This window comes from Perognathus longimembris, chromosome 11 (genome assembly GCF_023159225.1).
Source record: "Perognathus longimembris pacificus isolate PPM17 chromosome 11, ASM2315922v1, whole genome shotgun sequence".
In the NCBI taxonomy this organism is placed as follows: domain Eukaryota; kingdom Metazoa; phylum Chordata; class Mammalia; order Rodentia; family Heteromyidae; genus Perognathus; species Perognathus longimembris.
Window position 1 is genome coordinate 19,606,931 of NC_063171.1, and position 15,837 is coordinate 19,622,767.

General features: G+C 41.3%; 1 protein-coding gene across 1 annotated transcript in view; it reads right to left on the bottom strand.

The window, feature by feature from the left end:
• Positions 1–1,586: 1,586 nt before the first annotated feature.
• The window catches only part of Lamc1 (laminin subunit gamma 1), a 104,414-nt gene continuing 90,163 nt past the window's right edge, over positions 1,587–15,837 (bottom strand). Inside the window, exons 20-28 of the mRNA XM_048357938.1 lie at positions 15,363–15,442; positions 13,757–13,894; positions 12,692–12,836; positions 11,599–11,748; positions 11,013–11,127; positions 9,447–9,646; positions 8,130–8,288; positions 5,092–5,191; positions 1,587–4,635 (exon numbers count right to left, since the gene is read on the bottom strand). Of these exons, the coding sequence (XP_048213895.1) occupies positions 4,379–4,635; positions 5,092–5,191; positions 8,130–8,288; positions 9,447–9,646; positions 11,013–11,127; positions 11,599–11,748; positions 12,692–12,836; positions 13,757–13,894; positions 15,363–15,442 (1,344 nt within the window). The 3' untranslated portion in view covers positions 1,587–4,378. The remainder of the gene's footprint in view (positions 4,636–5,091; positions 5,192–8,129; positions 8,289–9,446; positions 9,647–11,012; positions 11,128–11,598; positions 11,749–12,691; positions 12,837–13,756; positions 13,895–15,362; positions 15,443–15,837) is intronic.

Genomic DNA, 15,837 nt, shown 5'->3' on the forward strand with positions numbered 1-15,837 from the left:
TGTTATCCCAGCTACAAGAAGAACAAATAGGAGGTTTGCGGTCCAGTGTGACTTCAGCAAAATTCTGGACCCTATCTCAAAAGTATCTTGAACAAAAAGGGCTACAGGTGTGGCACAAGGAGTAGAGCAAGGGTGAAGTCCTGAGTTCAAAATCCCAATATTTCCAAAACCAATATTTTAATAGTAAACAATGGGGGGACATTTTGGATCACATTATGTTGATAGCAACTTTTGACAAAACTCCTGCTTTTACAATGACAGGTAGAAAGCACCCCACCCACCACTCTGCCAGTGCCAATGAGGGATTTACATTTGCCTCTCAGACCTATAAGGGTGTGTGTGTGTGTGTGTGTGTGTGTGTAGGACCAAACACGTACAGGTTAAGAAAGCTAGTAACTAGTGCCCTCTAAAGCATTCCCCAAGAAAGTCCATTTATTTATAAGAGTTCAGATACTTAGCTGGGTGCCAGGGACTCATGCCTGACATCGAAATACCTGAAAGATTGAGATTCAAAGCCAGTCCAGGCAGAAAATTCTGAGAGATTCTTTCTCTAATTGATTAGCAAAATGCCGGACTAGAAGTCTGGCTCAAGTGGAAGAGTGCCAGCTGTGAGCAAGAAAGCCTGGTACCAACACAAAGCACGCTCTTTATAGGTACCAAAGTTACAATTTATAAGATCAGAAAAGTGTCATGGACTCCAGACACCCAGAGCCATCAGCACAGCACCTTAGGGAAGAGGAGGTATCTGTTATCTTGAGATCTAGCAGGCTCTCCTTGTGTCTTTGCTTTACCCTAAGACTGGGCTGTGTAACGTGAGATGCACGTGGCTGTCAGTGCAGTCTGCCACATTTTTTTCTGATTATTCTACCAAGGATTCAAGTTTTATTATCATCTGAAAAAAGTACATGGTTAAAGATACAGGAAGCCAACTTTATGCAGGCATCCCCTAGCTCCAGCAAGTCCAGATCACTCATAAAACGTTCTGTCCTGAATACATCAGGAGTCCAGCAGCTCCTTGCAGCCTCTTGGCCTGTTTTTGTAAATAGTTTTGCTGAGGCACATCCAAGTTCTCTTGCTTTCAGAGGGTCCAAACCTGTTTTGGGATGCAATAGCTGAGTGGCTAGACCAGGATGGAACTACAAAGCCTAAGAAAATATGATCCACTTCTTTCTTGTGTGTGTGCAGGTACTAAGGCTTGAACTCTGGGCCTCAAGCTCTCGTAGCTTTTGTTTGAGGCTGGAGCTATGCCCCTTGAGTCATACCTCTACTTCTGGCTTTTTGGTAGTTAATTGGAGGTAAGTCTCATAGGTTTTTCTGGCCATTCTGCCTTTGAACTTTGATCTCAGCTATCAGCCTCCAGAGTATCTAGGATGACAGGTGTGTGTGACCAGTGCCCAGCTCTATCTAGCTCTTTATAGAAAAAGATGGCCAACTTCTGAGTGATGCTGGAAGATTCCAATCTGAGGAAGGTTGAAAAAGTTGATCATTCGCAAGAAAACAAGTCATCCAGAGACGCAAGGCCAGGCCCGTTCACTGCCTTTAAAGCACGGGCATCTCCAGCACCATACTCAGACCATGCACATATAGAAGGTTACAAATATTCAGATTTTATTATAAATAAAATACTGGGTTTTTTTAAACATAAAAAATGCCAAGTGTTGCGTTTATTAACCACCCTGGAGAGCAAGACCATAGAGTTTAAGGCAAACATCTAAAATAAAGGCACATATAAAAAGGCCACAGGTGGAATCCCAAGTGGGAAAAGTAACAGAATCCTTTCTCATGACACTCAGGCTTTCCCCAGCAGACATTTTTGTCTATTTTATTCAATATAAACCAGACAACTGGAACTAGACAACAAAATGATGGCTATATTGCAAGAGTGCAATACCAAGTATCATCATGTAAAGGATTTTCATTTCAAAAATAAAATTCTGTTTAAAAATATACCACATGGATGAAGAAACAAACAATCCAAAATTGAAAGACCCCAAACTGAAAGACCGCACTGTGGCCTAAGACTTGCTGGAGGGAAGCTAGACAGCCTTGACAGTCTATGTGCAGTTGTTTTTCTGAGCCTGTGATGGAAGGGTGTAAGGATGGGAGAGGGTTGCTCAGGAAGAGAGACTAGCCAGGGAGCACTGATGGGGAAACTTGGCAAGGCAGAGCTGCACCTCTTCTGAGAATAGAGAGCTAGGAGGAACAAGAGTAGCCCAGGGGTAACCAAGTCAACAACTGTGGCAGCCACTGGCACTCCCCAATAGATGCAAAGGGGAGAGGGGATGAACTGAACACAGCCCTCTCCACAGCTCCCCTTCAGCAACACTATTCCTAGTCCCCAAGTTCTCAGCAACAATGTACTCCTTTATAGAACTGGCCCAGAAAGCTTTACTAAAGAGATGTTGGAAAGGGAATCTGCATCTTCTGCTGGGCTCAGCATCAGTGGAGTTTCAAAGTGTTCAAGATTCCCTTCAGCAAATGTTCTCATCCCATTCTATCTGGGCAGACTGACAGTGTGCACAGGAGCAGGCTTTAAGAACGACCACCTGCACTGCCATGAAGCAGGCCAGGCTCGAGTCATCACTTCAGTCTGGGTGTGTAGGAAAAGCCGGTTGCTGTTCATGCTACACAGTGGAGGTGGTCCAGACACAAGGCAGAAGGAAAGCCAAGGGTAGGGGGACAAATACAATGGAAAGTGTTCCAGCTGGAAGTGAAGGAGATACACAGGGGCAATGTGCCAGTGAAGAAGAAAACCTGAACAGAGAAGTGAGCAGATAGTGCCATTCTAGAAACAGGAGCAAGTCTATTTACATAATTCCTTACTCTATAATCATGATAAACAAAAAATCCATTCACACAAAAATATAAATTTGAAATAATTAATAGCACCAGTGTGTCAGATAATAGTTTCTTTCCCCCCCGCCACTATGTAAAGTACAAAGTTGCATAGTGTTAAAGGCTATATATCAATCTCAAAGGCAGGTTGGGAGGAGGAAGGGGGCATTGTGGCAGGGAACTATCACACCGTGGTCTCACAAGAAAACCATGGTGCTGAGGAGCAAAAGGGGGAGAAGCCCATGAAGACACCAAAGGTCCTTCCCCCCACAGGAAGAAAGGCTAGTGGGCCGAATCACCAAGTGCAGGAACTAGATGGTGTTGGCAGCTGTGGATAAGCATTTGTCACCAGGATTTGGCAATATGTTTTGAGGAATTACAGAAAGTGGGAACATCAGGAGAAAGTGGGAACTAAGGGTCAACTGTTTCACTCTCTCCTGTGAAAGAAGAAAAAAAAAGATGCATTTTTAGGATGCTAACACTATACTTGGTCTTATTCTTTTTCTAGAAAAGCCTGGAACTAAGTTTGTTCCCCTTTCCTTTGTCAAGATCTTCTAGACCAACTGTCCTCTGACAGATATTTTTATACTAGATTCAAGACTAACACACTAACAAATTTCAGTTTGATTTTGGAAAGGAAAAAAGAAAGAAAAACATAACCATGAAAAACTTTAGTGGTTATCAAGTCCCTGTGTCTTCTGTGTAAGTCCCATTTATAAGAATATCAAAAGATGTCTATTGATATGATGGTAATTGCAAGCTGCCCATCCAGATTTATTTTATCAGCTGCCTAAAGATCTGGACAAGTTCATCTTCAGAGTCAATTATTGATAAAGGAGATATCTTCAGCCTACTTCAGTCATATTCTCTTGGAGACTTTCATAAATAACTGTCCCTACCCTGTGGTTTGGCTTAGCATCCTATATGCAAATCAACTAAGCAACACCAATGGGTGGCTACTATCGTTCTAAATGACAGATACTTTTGGCACAGAATATACATTTCCTTTTGCTTAAAAGAGGAGGGAAGAAGATGCAGCTCCATTTTTTTGTTTGTTTTTAATCCATTAGACTGGATACACCAGCCATCACAATGCTATCCTTAGGAGCCAAACTTTTCCTTCATAGAAATAAGAACAGGAGTGAGGAGGTTCTGCTGGTGTTGACATGAGCTTGCTGATGTGAGAGGTTCTGCTGGTGTTGTTGTACACCAGTGGTGCCCTGGCATACAAGGGTTCATATGATGTGTTTATGCCACTCAAGGATGCATGTCCTCGGGCAGCCAAGAAGAAAAAGTGTGGGGAAGGTAGTAGCAACATGAGTAGAAGAGAGACTATTAGATAAAACCCTGGTTCCTGGTTGGGGATGTTTAGTTTGCTTCTCTTTAAACTCTGTGACTTCCTGGTTCAAAAGGACAGTGATGGAGAGCAGCAGAGAAGTGGAGGAGGGGGGGAGTCTGAAAAATGTAATCTTTGTGTCAAGGCACGCTGTGGCCTCACGAATGCCCCCCCGTCCAGGGAAGCCATCTCTGAGCATTCCCACAGCTAGGGCTTCTCAATGGATGGGGTGTTGAAGCAGCCAGTTGGTAAGGTGTTCCTGATGTCCTCCAGGTTGCGAATGTCCTTCAGGATCTCCTCGATGTCTCGGTTGTAGTCTAGGATGGCAGCCTCCTGCTTCTTGGCTTCGTTCTCCAGGTCAGACACTTTTCTATTAATATCGCTGACCTTCATTTCATCTTTGGCTTTGTTCAGAGTGCCTTCGATCTCATTTAGCTTGTTCAGGTCCACGGTTTCCAGCTGCCCTGTAGAGTCAGAAAGTACACCAAAGAGAACAGTTCAGTGGGGACTCACACCATCCCCACAAATCCCTCAAATGCCTTCTCAGCAAGGAAACTCAGCAGCTGCCGTGACATAAAGGGGGCCTTGGCCTGAAGGTTGTTGTGTTTCAGGCAGAAGTTCTAAGTTAGGAACTTGCCTGAGTGATACCATTTAAAGTCATTGACTTAAGTTTGTACCTTAAGTTGATGAACATTTCAATATTGCAATAATGAAGTTCATTTTAAAGATTCCACCAGGGCAATCCATAAACATGTTTTACAACACAGAATTAAAAATAAGCAAGAGCTAAAAGATACACTAATAATTTAATGAACAGCTTTAGGGGGGACTCATGTATTAATGTGATGTGGTTGAGTCAGCCCTATCAGATCTTGAGAATAGCACAAAGGATTCAGAGCTAAGAGGGTATAGCTCCTTACCCAGCTGCTCCAAGAGGTCGTTAATCATGCTGAGGAGGCTGTTGACAGAGTTTTTGGCCTTTCTGGCATTGATCTCAGCTTCCTGAGCAGCCTGTGAAGCCTGCAAAAGAAAAAGGGTAAATGACAGGGGCAGTTCTGATGATGTGTTTCCAATGATGTGTTTTCATCTTTAAAAGAATCTTTTCCCCACTAAGCCAATTCATCTGGCTTTGAGACTAGATTTTCCCCATGTTTAACTAATGACACCACAAGCTCTCACTTGTAAGGAGCAGGTTTGGGGCCATGTCTCTAAGCTGAGGATGGTGCTGGTTCTACCCACGGAGTGGCCCCACATGGACAGTCAGTACTCAGCTCACCACATGTGCATTCAGGAAATCAGGACCCATGCCTCTCACCTTCCCAGTCATGAGCCACCAACTTGAAACAATTCCTTTATTTTAATGGTAAGTATAGAAAATATATTTCAGAACAAAAACATGGATACCCATAGCAAGTTACTACTAATGTCCTATTTTTAGAACATTTTCCTAAGCAAGTAAAGCTTTTCTATAAAATTTCCCCAACCTGCAACTATCCAGCCACAGCCAAACACACACACACACACACACACAGACACACACATGTGTGCGCGCGCGCACACACACAAGCACACATACACATGTACTCACTGGGACAATCCAACTGACATTTTTAAAGTCAACTAAAGGTAAATATATTTGGGAAAGTTCCACAAACCTGAACAAATACATTTAGCATGAGTCACAGGAAACAGCAGGGGAATAGGAAGTGTCTAAATATCAGAAAACAGATGCTCTTACAAGTAAATCTAAGCAAGATATAAATGAGCTTTGAGCTCCTTACCACATAATTATTTTTCCTAGCTTTGGGGTCGGGGCAAGGCAAACATTTGAGGATCAAAACAATGTGAAATTTTTAAAAATAAAAAAAGGCAAAAAAACATAAAACTCTTGCCACAAATAAATGATTAGTCTTTGTTCAAATCACAGCCATGGGTTCGATTCCTAATCACCACATACATAGGAAAAGCCAGAAGCGGTTCTGTGGCTCAAGTGGTAGAGTGCTAGCCTTGAGCAAAAAGAAGCCAGGAGCAGTGTTCAGGCGCTGAGTTCAAGTCCCAGGAATGGCAAAGAAAACAACAACAACAACAAAAAAAAAACAAATCATAGCAGCTCTCACTGAGTCTGCACAGGCATTCATTCCTACAAGAGTTCAGGGACACAGAACTTCACTATGGCCACTGGAACAAGCCTGCTGGATCTAGTCTATGGCTTCTAGCCTCCTTTCAGGAGAAACCATAACCTTTGTGCTTGAAGTTAAAACACAAGTTACAGACTCAAACGACACTGGTTGAAGACTGGCCTTTCAGAATTGATATAACTACAGAGGGACTAGTGTATATATAAAGTGGCTTCTGAAACTTTAAAAGTTATTCTGGGGCTGGGAATGTGGCTTAGTGGCAGAGTGTTTGCCTAGCATCATGAAGCCCTGGGTTCAATTCTTCAGTACCAGATAAACAGAAAAGGCCAGAAGTGGAGTTGTAGCTCAAGTCGTAGAGCACTAGCCTTGAGCACAAACAGGCTCTGGGACAGCGCCCTGGCCCTGAGTTCAAGCCCCAGGACTGGCAAAAAAAAAAAAATAAAAATTATTCTGTTTGTTACTAAAATAGAAGATGGATCTTCTTTCTAAACTTTGAACTAAATACATATCCTTTTTTTTTGCTCATAAAGAAAGTATGTTTTACTTTCTATAGGTTCTAAATGTAATGTTTCTATAATCTTATTAAAATGAAATCCAGCTGGGTGTCAGTGGCTCACATCTGTAATCCTAGCTACTTAGAAGGCTGAGATCTAACTGAGGATTGAGGTTCAAAGTCAGTCCTGGCAGAAAAGTCCACAAAATTCTTATCTCCAATTAACTACTCAAAATCTGGAAGTGGAACTGTGGTTCAAGTGGTAGAGTGCTAGCCTTGAGCACAAAAGCTCAGCATCAGCACATCCAGGTCCTGAGTTCAAGGCCTACTCTCCACCACCTACTCCCCCCTCCCCCCAAAAAAGAAATCCACACATTCTGCACTTTGTGGGAATTTCCACTTGAGCCTCACCATCTCACAGAAACTTAGGTCAATCCAAACAAAAACCAAAAAAGAATAAGAAAAAAAAATTGGGTGTTTTTGTAGGAATGCTTCCTGGTATCATTTTCCTAGGCCTGGTTTTTTTCCTTTCTATCCCAGGAGAAAAATGACCAATAGTGAGGGGCTGTATATTTTGGGAGCAATAAGGCTCTCTTCCTTACACTGAAAGTATGCAAGAAAACAAGTGCATGTGTATCATTACTGTGACTGCCACACTAACCTGGAAAGGAAAATTCCTGTTACAACTCCATTAAGTTCTTTCCAAAGCAAAGCAGAGCTAGTTCTTTGCACCATCATTCTCAAGTCAACTTTGTGTTTAAAAGTTGCATTGAAACAGCACTTTTTCTAACACTGAAAAAATTGTCACCTGTGCTGATCCAAGGAGTTTATTTATGTGCACGATGGATGCACGGTGTCATTTCAGGTGAAAATTGAGTGGATGTAAGCTTGATAAGTTTGGTGGTGTGTTAGAGAACGTTATCTTCAAAATTTTCTTATATGTATAAGAAAGTGGTCTTTGCCCCTAGCAAGATCCTAGGAGAACTAGAAAGGAAATGAGCTTTTCATTGCATTCCCTTTTAATTCTTTTTTGAATTTGTATTATTACTGAATTATCTGCCCAAAGAACAAATGCATTATACTTAAAATATCCTAAAACTTCCAATATGTAAAAACTATGTTTTGATTTTCAACTGAAAGTAGGTTAGACAGGACAACTGTGCAAGAGACACAACTGGCAGAAGAGGCAAATTCTTTGCCTTCTATGTAAGCTACAACCCAACTGTTGACAAGAAAACATGATGAGAAACAGAAGTTCATCTGAAAAAGACTCAGGAAGCCGGAATCTGTGCTTCCGAGCCAGCCTTCACGATCGGCCAATTCTTACCATGCCCGCCATCATCATGTCCTGGTCAGCATCATCCTGCTTCCTCTTCAGCTCTTTCTCTGCTTCCTGGAGCTGCCTTAACATGCTGTTCACCTCATTATCCAGACCCGTAACTTCTGTAAAAGTTCTTTCTGCTTCTGCCTTTGTACTGGTAGCATTCTAGGAACAAAATATGATAGATAATTGCTAATTAATGCTCCTATGCCTTTTGCAATTTGTAAGAAGGCTCAAATACATAATCCAGAAAGGACAGTACAATTCTATATATCTATATCTATATATATATGTACTATCTCCTCACATTTAATCAATTTTAGGGCTTTACAAAATGACACATTTAAAAAACTGCTACCTAATAGCATTTTATTTTATTTAGCTGATGGAATGATTAATTTCAGTTCTGGGGATCAAACCCATGGCCTCATGAACCATGGCTGAGTGTGCCCACTCTGATAAATGCTCTACCACAAAGCTATACCCTCAGTCAGCATTTTATATTTTATAAAGCATTCTCTTTGAAACTTCCTGTTCTACCATTCCCATATTTAGTTGAGGTCACGCAGATGGCAAATGATAAACATTTTAATTACATACATGTTATACCACATCATATTGAACAGGCTCTTTCACTTGGATAAGTTTTAAATTCAAAGCTTGCCTGGTTATTCTCAGAACTTTGTCATAAAGTACAGAAAAGATCACAAATCCTGAAATACAAGTGTTTTATGTCAGATAATCCAAAAGCCAACTCTTCAAGAAGCTAAAAATTTCTGTGATTCTCAGACACTTAATTTTAGAATCTGTTCCAAAAAGGTGCTAGAATAAACTACTCTTCAAAGTGAGTGAAGGGCAGAGGGCAGATGTAGAGCTACAGAAAATCTACACAGGACATTTAGAAGGGGTGAAAGCTGTGTAGATACAGCACTCTACATATGGCTGGAAAAATGTCACCTGTGTAGGTCTCCAAGGAGTACGTTTATTTCCAGGTGTATGGTTTTTGTGGGAAAAGACTCAAAAACCCCCAAATGTCATCTGTCTCCTGAGAACTCAGACCCCACACTGAGACATGGAAGAAGCTTTAAGAAGCTCATTTACTGATTCCCCTTCTTCAAACAAAAAGTAATTGCCTACTGTAGTGCCTAGCTAAAAAAAAGATAAGGATGGCTTAATACATTTTTACTAGAGCTGAGGAAACCCGGCAAGGGCCTGAAGCCCTACAAACATTCTGGAAAGGCTAGGCAGGAGTGTGAGAAAGGGCCCCTGTGAAGATTCTGGAAAGGCTAGGGAGGGACAGTTTGAGAAAACTATAGCACACACCCTTTGCACGGCGCTGGCGATCCTTTCTGCCTCATGGGCTTTGGTTTTAGCCTCCGTGGCATCTGCCTTGGCATTTCCCAGAGCCAGCTGCACATCCCTTGTCTTCTCATTGGCTTCAGCTATGGTCTGGTTGATGGCGGGAATCCTCTTCAGGGCCTCCTCTGCAGCTGTCTTGTTATCATTCACACGTCTATCAAAGTCTGAAGGGAGTTCAAGGAATGCGTGTGAACTCAACTCCCGACAAGCAAAAGGAAAAGGCTTCACAGGACTGCAACTAGATTTTGTTTTATGAGCAATAACAGCCAGGGGTAGGGGGATGAAAACATATTTGAAGGGCAAAGGACACACATATCTCTACACAGATTTCCCAGGAAGAGTGCATGGACACACATTGTGGAGGAAAGAAATGTTGCTTGAAAATTTATTTCAACACACAGCACTGATTATAGCATTACTACTTTAACAGTACTGAAAGTCAGTCTTTTAGTGCTTATTGGGTGTCAAATTCTGAGTCAATAGCTTAATATCTGGCTGGGAATATGACCTAGTGGTAAAGTGCTTGCCTCGTATACATGAAGCCCTGGGTTCTATTCCTCAGCACTACATATATAGAAAAAGCCGGAAGTGGCACTGTGTCTCAAGTGGTAGAGTGCTAGCCTTGAGCAAAAAAAAGAAGCCAGGGACAGTGCTCAGGCCCTGAGTTCAAGCCCCAGGACTGGCAAACAAAACAAAACAAAATAAAGAACTTAGTGTCTCTGTGATGCAGGTAACTTTTTCGGTGGATGAACTCAGGCCTGGCCTCGGCATTGTTCTTGAGCTTTTTATTTTTTTTTCCTCAAAGCTAGCACTCTATCAATTGAGCCACAGCTCCATCTTTTTTTGTGATTAACTGAAGATAAAAGAGTTTCACTGACTTTCTTGCCCAAACTGTCTTTGAACTGCAATCCTCCTATCTCAGCCTCCTGAGTAGCTAGGATTATAAGCATGAGCCACCAGCACCTGGCCTGCAGCCCTATTTTTACAGATAAGGAAATCTACTGACTAAGGAGGTTAATTTACAGAGGAATTCAAACCCAGACCTACTGGAAACAAAGCCCATACTGCCAACTATTATCCCGTAAATCCTTTTTAGTCACAAAAGCTATCATTATTTTATCACAAGTAAATCCAGAGTAAATTGGCAAACTTGGCACATTTCTTTTCTATGTTGGGTGAAAATCAAAGAGAAAATCAAAGATAACAGTTTCCATTTACCAACGTAAGTCAGCTAAATATGCAGATGTTGATTCCAACATCATGTCAAAAAGTGCTCCCTCCTTTCTTCTTGAAGAATACAGGAAGGAAATAAGCATTTTTACTTTTCTTTGAAATACTTCAGCACAAAACAAAGAAGGGCGTTTGGAATAAACTAAGTTGTGCTAAAAATCATGGTAACTGTTGTATGTAAATAACAAATATATGGGACTTACTATATTATTATGTTCAGAGAATAGAATGAAAAAAAAAAGGAAAGCAAACTGTCTGGGTCAAGCACAGCACAGCAGCTGTTGTTTGCTGCTCCCTTACCGTTCAGGTTGCTGAGGATGTCTCGAGCTTCTTGTAAGGTATTCTGTCCCTTTTTAGCAGCTTCCTCTGCCAGAGCCTTGGCTGCATCAGCTCGGGCTAAGAGTTGATCAGCAGTCTGCAAACATATGGCAGGTCAAAGGTGAATGGTCCAAAGCCAGCCCTTCCCTCTCCTGATGGATGGGCAGCCTAAAAGTTATGGGCTTAGGTCTTCAAAGAACACAGCCTGCCTGGGCCCATCATCATGAGGAAGGCCTTCCTCTCAACACAGTGTTTGCTGCCTCTGGAACCATGGTTATCATACACTGCCAGCTCACACCTAACAATGTTGCCTCAAGAAACAAAACACCCGGGCTGGGGATATAGCCTAGTGGCAAGAGTGCCTGCCTCGGATACACGAGGCCCTAGGTTCGATTCCCCAGCACCACATATGCAGAAAACGGCCAGAAGCGGCGCTGTGGCTCAAGTGGCAGAGTGCTAGCCTTGAGCAAAAAGAAGCCAGGGACAGTGCTCAGGCCCTGAGTCCAAGGCCCAGGACTGGCCAAAAAAAAAAAAAAAAGAAACAAAACACCCAGCAAATGGAACCAACCTGCTGTTCAACCTTCCCTTTCTCCAGAAGATCCTGCACTTCAGCTTCCTTCCCTCTCATGTCTTCTCTCAGGTCTTCATAATCCCTTAACCTCTGATCGATCAGACGGTCCAGATCTTCTGCATCTTTCTTTATTTTATTTGCTTCATTCTGAGAAAAACAAGTAAGACCATCTCATTGTTAATGAGACAGATAAAACTTATGGAATGCATTTACTAGCCCAGATCTCAATTGAGATGCAGAATATTTCTTCCACCACCCCCAAGAAGTCCTCTTAGAGCCACTTTCAGTGACTCTAGACCAGCAGCAGCCTCCACACCAACCATTATCATTACAGACCAGTCTCATTTATTGTCAAATTTCATATCCATGGAATTAGACAGTATATGTATGTGTTTGGCAAATCAATATCTCACTTATAGAGAGGAAAACTTAGTGTATCTTGTTTAATACAAAAATACATTTATACAGGGGCTGGGGATATGGCCTAGTGGCAAGAGTGCCTGCCTCATATACATGAAGCCCTGGGTTGGATTCCCCAGCACCACATATACAGAAAATGGCCAGAAGTGGCGCTGTGGCTCAAGTGGCAGAGTGCTAGACTTGAGCAAAAAGAAGCCAGGGACAGTGCTCAGGCCCTGAGTCCAAGCCCTAGGACTGGCCAAAAAAAAAAAAAAATAATAATACATTTATACAGAATTATGAGAGACCATGATTACAGTACAGAAACAGTCCTGATCCCCAAATATTTTCCCTGCCTAGAGTGTCTCAGTATAGTTTTTCCATTTAAACGAATCTCTCCTATTGTTCCCTAGGTCTCCATTATACAGTGCTTGCTGTGTTCCAACCAATTCAAACAGATTATAGCTTGGACTTACTTGAAAGATCTGGGAGTGGTTATTCCTATCACTAAAGTAGTCTTTGCTACTTAATTTATTATAATCATAAGACCTTTTACCTCAAGAAGTTCTGTATGCATAGTTAATTCAGAACTAAGCTTTACTAGTGAGTCAGTTGGGGAGACGTGGGGCAGTCGGAGGGCAGGGGATTTGTGTAGTGACAGCAGTGACCATCAGAGTCTGTGCACACGTACCTCCAGTGCCACAGAGTCCACAGGGCTCAGTTGGGCCACGCTGGCATAAATCTCCACAGCGCGGTCACCTGCCCGCTTGGCTTCCGCATGGACCTGGGCAGCCTGCTTCTCCAGATCCTGTGAAATGTTCTTTACCTGTTCATACCTAAGGAACAATGGTTGTGGGTTCAAGGGAAAAAAAACAGAGCTTTTTAGTGCTTCATGCTAACCAGATTCAATCTACCTTATATCCCTGTGGGAACAATCCCAAAACTTAACACAAAATGCTACCTAAAATTTACATTCTATCCCATCATTTCTATTCAGTTTACCATATATATAGAAGTTGGTATGCCTACAAAAATTCCAAAATTCATTATTATTATTATTTTGTAGAGTCTTACCATATAGCCTGGTTGGCTTGGAACCTACCATGGAGCCCTGGCTGGCCTTTTAAACTTAGAATCCTCCTATCTCAGATTCCCTGGTACTGGAATTACAGCCATGCATAACCACATTTGGCTCCAAAACCTGAAATTTTTTGAGCTACAAGCTGAAAATTCCATAGCTGACACCATTTGCTGGGTCACAGTCAAAATATAGATACACAAAAACTACTGTATAAAATTTCAGGCTATGTATCTATGAACATAAAGTCATTGAAGTTTAGACTTGGGTCTAAACTGCAAAGATTTTAAACTATGCAGAAATCCAAATGCAAAACAATTTTGGTTCCAAACATTTCAGGCTAGGAATACTCAAACTTGTACTTCCTTACTTCAGAACCCTTTAAAGATTTATAGCTCAAGCATATTTTCTTTTCTTTCTAGTACTGTTTTTTCTCTTCTTGTGTAAGTGGTGCAGATTTCTGAGTATCAAGGCTACTCTCTCTTCAGTTGCAAACAAACCCTCTGAGATTCCACATCCCCTACTCTAATTACTCAGTCAATTTGAAAGCATGATTAACAACAACAACAAAAACTTATTGTGTGAACGCATGCCCTGAATCCACAGCCTTTAGTTCTTCATGGAATTGATGTTACAAGAACACGGGCAGGGCTGTGAGAAGCTCTTAATTGAACTCACTTTCTGTTAAGCTCTTCGATCTCAAATGCTGTCTGATTTTCCCCTGCCAGTGTTCTCAAAAGCAGGTTATATGCCTCAGTTGATGTATCATTCGCTGTCTTTGCCACCCGTACAATGTCATCAGCTTCTTGTTTGTGGCTATGCACATAAGAGGAAAAAAAAAATCATGAACTACACCATTTGATAGGGAAAGAAGTGAAGCAGGCAGACCAATACTGAAAAACCTCATTAATTTGAAACTTCATAATCAAGTCAATGGGGACTAAGTTTACGCATATCATTCCATAAACTGAGAAAGGAGTATTTTCTCCAAGAAAATCTGTGATAGAAAACTTACAGAGGAAAAGTTTGTTTTATTTTTTTTTAAACCTTTTATGGGGCAGTTTACGGAACCCAGGGCCTCCCACAAGATAGGCAAATCCTATCCTGCTTTTGTTGCAGCTCCAGCTTTTTTCTTCTCCCATTAAACATTCTCTATTTGTTTATTCCAAATTAGATCAAAGTGCATGTCTTTAACCAAGAAGACGAACTCTTCATGTTTGTATAAAACATGATCTCTATTATTTGGGGTTAAGAATTAGAAGATACTTTCATAAATACATACCTCCCTCTTTTGGTAAGAGGAGAATTTTTTAATTCTAGGAATTTAATTTTTTTTGGTGTATATGAGTATGCACATGTGTGCATGTGTATATGTGCTGCTAAGTATGGTTTTATTTAGGGCCTCATGCTCTTTTCTCCTTTAATTACCTTTAAGTTGTTGTACAAAGGGGTTTCAATTCAACCTATCAGTCTGTAGTTTATAAGTAAATGCACCCTGATAATGTTACTCCTTTCTTCCTTCTTCCCCATCTCTCCCAACCTCACTTATCCCTTCAAGCTCAGGCTCACTTTTTTGTTGTTTTGTTTTTTTTGTCAGTCTTGGGGCTTGAACTCAGGGCCTGAGCACTGTCTCTGGCTTCTTTTTGCTCAAGGTTAGCACTCTACCACTTGAGCCACAGCACCACTTCCGGCTTTTTCTATACATGTGGTGCTGAGGAATCGAACCCCAGGGCTTCATGTATACGAGGAGAGCACTTTACCACTAGGCCATATTCCCAGCCCTCAGGCTCACTTTTTAAAAATCTTTTTTAACTTTATGTTTTCTATAATTTAAAGCTTTCTATTTCCATAAGAAATTATTTTACTTAAAAGTGTTGGTAACAAGTTACAAATGAAAATGGTTGGATTTTTTTTGTTTGTTTACTTTCAAATGCACTATGGTCAGTAAATATTTTCAATTGGGATTTGAAAAGTAAATAGTTTTGTTAAAAAAAGCATTTAAAACCTAATAAATTCTACTGAGCTTCTTAGAAATCTTTAAGGCTTTGAAGTTGACAATCTAAAGACAAATGTTGCATTTTTCTGTGGAATATGTTCCAACAATCATATTTTCATGTTTAAAGTGAGTATCCTAATTTCCAAGGAGGAGGGAAGCAGTGCACTAGACTAACAACTCCTCAGTGAGTGGACCATGTCTGATGAGAGGAAGCTTCTGGGGGCGGGGTGGGATGTCCTTAGGAAAGCTAAGCCTACATGACTGCCTGTGGGGCTGTAGGTAGGTTACCGTTCTGCAAGCTTTCGGGCTTCTTCTGCCAGAAGAGTCATGTTGTTTGGGTCCCCTGTAGACTCTGGTTGAATGATTGACTGAAAAGGAAATAAAGCATGTACTCTCAAAAGATCACTTCAATTTCACCAAGCAAGCTTCAAAACGGAATTTGTATTACACATTAAAGAGCAAAACTAATGCTTTTTATGTTCAGAGACCTTTATTATCAATACCTCTGACCCTGAATTATTTCTATTTTCTGAAAAGGAGAATGACACATTAAGTTGTGCAGTGCCTTTATAAAAGGAACAAAGAGCAAGAGAGAAAATGAGAGAGAGAGAGAATGAGAATGTAGATATCCACTGGTTTTCATCTAGTTCCTATGAGCAACATGGCTCAGACAAAAAGGGGGTGGGGCTGAAGAAGCACCCTACTACTGCCACTAGCAGACTTGCTACAAATCATCAAAGAACTCTCCCAACCCTCTTTCACT